At 59.4% G+C, this 8204-nt stretch overlaps 1 protein-coding gene across 1 annotated transcript; it reads right to left on the reverse strand.

Moving 5' to 3' along the window:
* Positions 1-7806, reverse strand: S1PR2 (sphingosine-1-phosphate receptor 2). The gene is made up of 2 exons (XM_069591024.1): positions 7627-7806; positions 1-2559 (listed from the first exon to the last, which is right to left on the reverse strand). The coding sequence occupies exon 2, from the start codon at positions 2515-2517 to the stop codon at positions 1459-1461; it is 1059 nt and encodes a 352-aa protein (XP_069447125.1). The 5' UTR covers positions 2518-2559; positions 7627-7806; the 3' UTR covers positions 1-1458.
* Positions 7807-8204: the final 398 nt, after the last annotated feature.

Consider the following 8204-nt stretch of genomic DNA (forward strand, 5'->3'; position numbering starts at 1 on the left):
GAGACACTGAACCGTTTATTGGCCTGGGCCTGAGTCTCTGGCAGGAGGGGCATCCGGGGAGCTGTGTAAGGGGAGACAAGCCCCCAACTGGCTCCTTGCCCCCCCAAAGATCCCCTCCCCCAGCCTTTGCAGTCACAAGAAATCACTTTCAGGCATGAGGGTTCCTTCCCCCCACCCCCAGGTGAGCTGCACCCCAGCTCTCCAGTGGGGAGATAAGCCAGCAACGACACAGGGGTTGGTGCAGGGACCAGACCCCTCTTTGGCAGCTTCAATACAGACGAGAGGAGACAAAATAGCATGCATCCTGGGAGACATGGCGAGGGGAGGGGACCACAGATATCACACACACACACACACACACACACACAGACACTGACAGACGCGCATAAATACATGTTTGTACCGCAATATCCCTTCCCTCCATCCACAGAATTTAGCAAAGTCCTTCTGGAGTGGGTTAAAAGAGGGTATCCCACCATTGTCCTTGGTACCCCCACCCCCTGTGCTCCATCTGATGTAGCTGGAAAGCAGGCACAGGAGGCTCAAGGCTGTCCTGCCTTAGACTGGGTCCCTTGGCTGGGTCTGGGAGTGGAGCTTGAGGGAGGGTGGTTATTTTACGGGGGGCCGGAGGTCTGGTGTCAACAGCTCCCCTAGAACTTTCTCCTATTCCACCCTGCCCTACTGGGAGAGCCCTCCTCAGGCCCCCAGACCAGTTTTCCCAGCCCTGGGTGACTCCTCTGAGCCCCCAGTAGTGCAATCTGGCCGATGAGGTCTGAGAATGGGGGTTAGTCCCCCCCACCCCCCACGTGGTTTCCTGGCATCTCACTTGTAGAATGAGAAGAAAAGACAGGGAAGAAGTTGCCAGAGTGGCAGCTGGTGACATTTGGGGAAGCTGTGGATTTGAGGCCAGGAACTGTTAGCCCCAGGGCCGCCCAGAAAGGTCAAAGAGGAGGTCTCCAGCCCCTCGGGACACAGTGGTTCCAGGGAGTAGGCTCCGAGGTGGCCAGAAGAAGGTGGCAAGGGGGGATGGTAAATTCAGAGTGGGGAGTCAGAAACAGGGCAGAGGGTCAGGCGCTGTGAAATGCTGACATCCTTCAGACGGGATTGGAAATGGCCTCTATGCTGTGTTCCATTTGAGCACCTGCCTGCTGTCACTCGGGCCCTTTCCAGGTTCCCCCACCCAACCCCACCCCCATCCCCAGTCCTCCCCACGATCCAGTTCCAAAGAAGTCACCATGCTGAGCCCCAGGACCCTGCTGCTGCTGTGCCATCTGACTGATCAAAGCCTCAGTCGACCATCCCAAGCATGAAGAATCTTCAGCATCACCCGGGTCTGTGGATTGGGGGCATCTTACTTGGCAACCCCCGCCCCCCTCGGCCCCATTTCTGTCCCGGGTCCCCGGAGCTTCTCCACGGAACTCTCTGCCAGGGTGGCCTGGCTGTCAGCCCACTTGCCCCTCACACCATTGTGTTGCCCTCCAGAAATGTGGGTGAGGTGGGCATGTGCATGCCCTTCTCCAGGGAACTGGAGCTGCGAAGGGGTAGGAGGTGGTGGCCCGGGGTTCTGTCCCGCCGCCCTTGCACCCCTGCCGCCTGCCGCCAGCACTGCAGCGGCCGTAACACCTCCCGCCGCAGGTCCCGGCTGCGCCACGTGTAGATGACCGGGTTCAGCAGCGAGTTGAGGGTGGCGAAGGCAAAAAAGTAGTGGGCCTGGTAGAGCACAGGGCAGGCCCGGACTGGACAGGCATAGTCCAAGAGGAGGATGCTAAAGGCAGGCAACCAGCAGAAGATAAAGACACCCAGCACGATGGTGACCGTCTTGAGCAGGGCAAGCGTCTGTGGGGCAGCCACATCGGCCTGGCTGGAACGGACCACGCAGTAGATGCGGATGTACAGAGCTACAATGGCCGACAGGATGACTGAGAAGATGGTCACCACGCAGAGCACGTAGGGCTTGGCATAGAGCGGCAGAACGGTGGAGCAGGCCTCCAGGTCGCCCAGGCAGTTCCAGCCGAGGATGGGCAGGCCACCAAGGACCAGCGAGATGAGCCACGAGGCCGCAATGAGCAGCAGCATGCGGCAGCTCTTGTCGCTGCCGTAGAGCTTGACCTTGGCAATGGCCACGTGCCGCTCAATGGCGATGGCCAGGAGGCTGAAGACGGAGGCGGAGAGCGTGATAAAGGCAGAGCCCTCGCGGGCGAACCACTGCACAGGTGTCAGCCCCAGTGTGACCGAACCCGAGAGCAAGGTATTGGCTATGAAGGCCACGCCCGCCAACAGGTCTGATGCCGCTAGGTTGCCCAGGAACAGATACATGGCCGAGTGGAATTTGCTGTTGCGGGCAACTGCGATGAGTACCAGCAGGTTCTCTACTACGATGGCACAACACAGGAGGATGATGAGGGCCGAGGCCACCTGACGGGAGGGCGTATCCTTCGTGTCAGGACTCTCCTTGGTGTAATTATAGTGTTCCCTGACCTTGCTGGAGCTTAGGTACTCTGAGTACACGCTGCCCATGGTGGGGCTCAGTAGCCAGCTGGGGCCATGGGGCTGTTGATGCTGCAGAGAGAAAACACAGACAGACAGGTCAGTGCTGTGGCTGCAGCCTGGGCTGACTCTGGACTAGGCTGTGGTTCACGTTCCAGCTCTGTCACATGAAGTCAGAATTATCACCATCTCTGCTTTACAAATGGGGGGCTTCCCAGGTGGCACTAGTGGTAAAGAATCTGCCTGACAATGCAGAAGAGGCAAGAGACGCAGGTTCAATCCCTGGGTGGGGAAGATTCCCTGGAGGAGGGCATAGCAACCCATTCCAGTATTCTTGTCTAGAGAATCCCATGGACAGACGAGCCTGGCGGGCTTCAGTCCACAGGGTCACAAAGAGTCAGACACGACTGAGCGACTGAGCAAATGAGCACTGCTTTACAAATGGAAAACCCAGAGAGATCAATTCACTTTTCCCAAAGCCTCAAAACTAGTCAGTGGCAGAGCCTCAGAGGCCCACTCCAAAGCATCTAAAACCTCTAGGCTACAGCATCTTGCAAAGGAACAGAAGCTCCCCTAAAGGGCATAAGAGACGTGAAGTGGACTTCTGGAAGCCTTACCCACCCACCCAGAGAGGGAGTCTTAGCCAGAACCTGGAGGCTTGTCTCCTTTCCTGAATACCCTGGAGCCTCGGGCCCCATGCCACCTGCCAACCTGGGTCAGCGAGATGCTGGTTGCTGATAGCACCATCCCCTGCTCATTACCACCCACTGCTCTGGATTTCAGGCTGGGTCTAAGCCTAGAGGCCCTGGGTGTTCCCGAGATAAGGTTCTGGGGAGACACCGGGGCGGCCCCGAGGTTTGAGCATCACAGAGGTCACATCGTCTTCAAGGACATAGACCTTGCAGGCAATCCAGGGTTCAGCCCCACTCCCACATCTGACATGGTGTGGTATGCTGGGCCAAGTCACTCGATGCTTGGTCTCTAGGTCTCAGTGCCCTCATCTGTGCAATGGGGAGAAGAAAGCCCATTTCAGAGGGGTGATAGGAAAATCCTGTTGAATGATACATGCAGCACATTTAGCACATAGCAGGCACACAATAAATATTACCTAATAACACTAGCTCCCCTCTTCCTGCCATACCACAGGGAGGGACTAGGTGCCTTCCTCCCAGTCTTTTGGGAGGGGATATTGAGTGAGCCAGCTTGGCAAGAGTCCACAACAGCCTGTTCTCATCAGCACCATCTAGCCCTGCCCTGGGACACAGGGTCTTTGCTGGGTGGGCAGGGCCCTGTGGCACCCACCCCCCTCCCCAGCCAGGATGAAATCCAGATGTGAGGGCCTTGGAACACACAGGGTGGAGTCCTTGCTCTCCAGTCACATCCGGTGTGGGGAAGGCTGGGAGGGGATGATGGGATGGGGGAGTCACAGGAGACCCGTCTGGGAGGTCCTGGCTGGGAGGATGGGGCAGCTGGGCTGAAGTCATGTGAGTGGTGAGGGGGCGTGCAGCCCCGCGGGGAAGAGGAGGGGACGGTATTCCCTTCCATGAAAGCCTGAGTCACCCCTCTCCCAAGGAAAACTGAGCTGTGGGGGGAGGGGGCTGGAAGCAGCGCGTAGGCAGAGAGGGTTAGAGGCCAATACCATGGCCTTCCCCCAGCTTGGGAATTGGGGCGGGGGCCAGGAGGTGGTCTCAGAGGAACTGGTGTAGAGTCTGCCTTTCACGGGGGCCAGGAGGAAGCTCCAGACCAGTAGTTAGTTAATGGGGGGGCGGGGTGCGGGAACAGCCCTCCCCAAGTCCCTGGAAACATGCCTTGCAAGGACCATGGGCATGCCAGGAGCACCAGTTCCAGAAAAGGCTGGTTAGGCCGGTTCTCAGTGAGCCTGGGAAGGATGAGGGGCTTCCGGGGTCGCCCAGCCATCTCAGTCTCGGACACCCCCTCGGAGGGGCGCCCTGGCCCCCGGCCTGATAGAGGCAGCTGCTCCCCCTGGGCAAAAGAACATCCGTCCTAGTTTGGGAACAGAGAAAGGCTTGTGCGCATCCCCAGGGACTGTCGCTCCGCCCAGATCGCCACACAGAGGCCTCTTGTTCCCCTGCCGGTCGGGGCCCAGGCGCCCCAATGCCCTCTGCCCATTGTAGCGGGCTTGGTCCAGGTCTTGGGCCTTACCAGACCGACGGACAGGCCAGAAACAGCCCCGCGCTCTGATTGGTTCATTTTCAATCCCAGAGTATTGAGCAACTCAGGCCTATTGGCCTGAGCTTTGCATCCTCGACATTTGATTGGGGGCCCAGGTGGGGGCGCTCTATTGCTTGCGCTACTGAGCGGGTCCTTTCCAGGCGGTTGCAGTTCATTTCGTCTCGAGGACATTAAGACTGTGTGGATGTCCCCGGGGAGAGTCTGAACCACAGCCTGACCGCTGGGTCACCCCTACCAGTCACCCTCGGGCTGCCCTGGCCTACTGGCCCCCCCCCTGGGGATCATAATTGAGAATTGAGGGCCCGTGGCAGGTCTGGGAAGCACCCTTGCTGGTGGGCTAGAAGCCCAGGGTGTGCCCCCTGCACCGCCCCTCAAACCCCTCTCCTGTCTGGCGGCCCAGAGAAAGATTTATGGCCGATTCCTAGATAAATAAGAAGTGGTTTCAGTCCTCATACCCCAGGGACTGACTAAAATGCCGTCTTCTTCCTTGGGAGACTACCCTCACTTCTTATAGCCTCAGAAGGAGGGGTGGTTAGTTAGAGAAGACGAATGCGTCTTTCTTCTCCACTAAGGCGATTCCCAGAAAGAGGAACCAGGGTCTGGAGGCTGGAGCGGGCACAGTCACCCTGAGGCAAATACAGGCCTGGCCTGCTTCCCCTCCCTGCATCAGGCTCCCGGCGTGGCTAGCGCAGGGCCTGAGTCCTCTTCACCTTCACCAAGGCAGTCACCTCCCAGATGCTCAGTAAGAGGTCACTAGGCTCAGCACTGGGGAATGGCCAGGCCTGAAGCAAGAGGGACAAGCGATGGGGTTTGGAGGGAAGGAAAGTGAAACACACCAAGACTGTTCAGGGGGAGATTAAAAGAGAGGAAGGCAGGAGGAAGTCTCAGTGGCTTCCAGGAGCCTCTCCCGCAAGTTCTATGGAGGCATGCCCTGTGGTTACTGTTCCTCTGGGCATTCACAGGTCCCATGCCCCTTGCCCTAGGATAAACCCCTGGGCTCAGTTTCCCTCTATTTTCCAGGTGGCTCGGTGGTAAAGAATCTGCCTGCATTTCAATCCCTGGGTCGGGAAGATCCCCTGGAGGGAGAAAAGGCAATCCACTCCAGTATACTTGCCTAGGAAATCCCAAGGACAGAGGAAATCCCTGGCGGGCTACAGTCCATGGGATCACAGAGTCAGACACGACCAAGCTCACGTGCATGCATCCATTCCCCCCTATACTGCCATTCTCCAAGCAGCAGCCAGGGGGAGCTTTTAAATTTATAGCTTTAATATGTCACTCCTCACCTCCAAACTCTTCCATGGTTCCCCAGTATCCAAAGTGGCCCCCGCCCACCTCCCCTCCTCCCACTCTCCCCCAGAGCCATTCCACTGAACCACACTGGCCTCTCCCCGTTTCAGCCCCATGCCCACCTCAGAGCTTTAACTCTGCTATTTCTTCACCTGCCACGGCCTTCCTATCTTTCAGGTTTCTGTTTTAGTGGCCTCTAATCACTAGGCTATCCTAGTCACCTTCCCTAGGCCCCTCCTATCACAGCATCTTTTATTATATTCACAGCACTTGCCAATTTCAGAAATTATCATTGTATTTCTTGTTTTTTGTCAGCTTCCATGGTTGAATGTGTGTCAGAGGCCAGCAACTAAATCCTTCAGTCCCTGGAAGAATGCCTGGCATACTTAGAAAGCACTCAGAAATTGTGTGGGATGGATGGATGAATGGATAGATGGACGAACTGATGAATGAATGAACAAGGGAACCAGGGCCCCCGAGGGTGGAGGCTCCTAAACTCAGCCCAGGCTCAGACAACGGTAAAGGGACGCGGGAGACACCCCTGGTCCGCTGGCAGGCCACCCCCACCAGGCGAAGCCCAGAGTCTCCTTGGAGACACGGCACAACCCGCCCCCGCCCTCGGGCCGCAGTCTCGGCCTCCTTATCTGGCGGTGGAATGCACGGTATCCACACTGGCTGCCTCTGGGGCCGCGCCTCCTTTCTTCCGCGACAGCCACACGCAGGGGACCCCCAAGTCTCCAAGTGGGGGTGGGGGACGCCTGTGCGTCCAGCCCGGTGCCCAGCCTCGATCTTCCTAGAGGACTGGGGAGAGGCGGGGAGAGGGTCAGCGACAGCTGCGCCGCGAGTGCCGCGCCCGTGTCGCGCCACGCGGGGCACCGTGGGCTCAGCGTGTGGCGCCTGGAGTGTCTGACTAGGGAAGAGTCTGGTGAAGGGATGGAAATCCCCGGTGAGTCAATTCGTGCCAGAAGAAGTGGGCGAGGTTCCCACGTTTGTCTGGGCCCAGAACCGCGCGGGGTCCGCGCCACGCGTGCCCGCGCCAGCGCCCCATCCCCAGGCCCCAGGGGAAAGAAGAGGCGCCGAAGCCACGCAGTCTCAGGTTCACTTTCCTTCCAGAACAAAGCCACGACCCCACGGGGGGCGGGAGGGAGGACTGGAAGAGATGAACTACTCAGGGAAACTGAGGCAGAGGATCAGAAGTGCAGGAGGTGGGCATCTGTCCTCCTCGGGGGCCCCGCCCCTTGGCTTGGCTGTACTGCGACGGCCAGCACCTTTCGCCCGCGTCCAGCCGTTGTCAGCAAAGAGGGGCGTCCTCCCCTCCCCCATACACAGTCCCCAAACCCCTGGTCTGGGGTGCACGCCATCCTGCCTCCCAGTCTCCGACCGAAAGCGCTTGGATTCCGCCTTCTCCTCCCGGCCAACTTCCTGCCGCTGGAGAAGGCGGCGAACTCAGTCTGGGGGTTCGCGGCCAAGGCAATGGGGCCTCCTAGGATCTTGGAGAGGGCGCACGATGACCACTCCCTGGGTGCAGCCGGAGGACGGGCAGTGCATGCGCGCCCAGGGAGCCCCCGACCCCTGGCGGGCTTTCCTAGCTCTGATCCGAGACCTCCGGGGCCCGGGGCCCGCCCTTTCTGCCTCCCCCTCGCCACGCACGCTCACCTGGCTAGGCCGACCCGGCTCCTTGCCCGGGCCGGAGGGGCTTTGGCGCCTGTGTTCCCCGGGACGGCCGCGGCAGGGGCTGGGACTGCCCGCCGGGCTCCACTGCGTCCCGGGGCTGGGGACTGGGGACTCAGGGGCACCGAGGGAAGAGCCGCCTTGGCCCCCACTCGCCCCGCCCTGTCTCCGCCTCCTTTCCGGCCGGCGGCAGCAGCAATGAATTCCAGATGTGATCAGCTCAGCGGGGCGCGCGCGAGGGCGGGCGTGGGGGAGGCGCGCAGGGTCCCTTTGTCCGCACCCCCACCTCCAGCCCTGCCCCCTCCCAGCCCCCACCCGTGAGAACCGGCCAGCGCATGACGTCACGCAGCCCCGTACTGTCCAGTCGCTCCTGCCCAGGTGGCCTCAACCTGAGATAACTGTCTTGGATTGCAGATATACTCTTGGCCCCTGCCTGGGATCCTGGAATTGCAGGAGGGCAAGGAATTTCCTTACTTATTCAGCAAGGAGCCACGAAGCACCTACTAAGGTCAACACAACAAACAGGCATTAAGCGCCCACTATGTGTTCATCCAACAAATAAG

Source organism: Ovis canadensis, chromosome 5 (assembly GCF_042477335.2).
Source record: "Ovis canadensis isolate MfBH-ARS-UI-01 breed Bighorn chromosome 5, ARS-UI_OviCan_v2, whole genome shotgun sequence".
Lineage (NCBI taxonomy): Eukaryota > Metazoa > Chordata > Mammalia > Artiodactyla > Bovidae > Ovis > Ovis canadensis.

Bases quoted from the DNA above. Each gene is read 5' to 3' on its own strand.
- S1PR2 (XM_069591024.1), bottom strand. From the start codon at position 2,517: ATGGGCAGCGTGTACTCAGAGTACCTAAGCTCCAGCAAGGTCAGGGAA.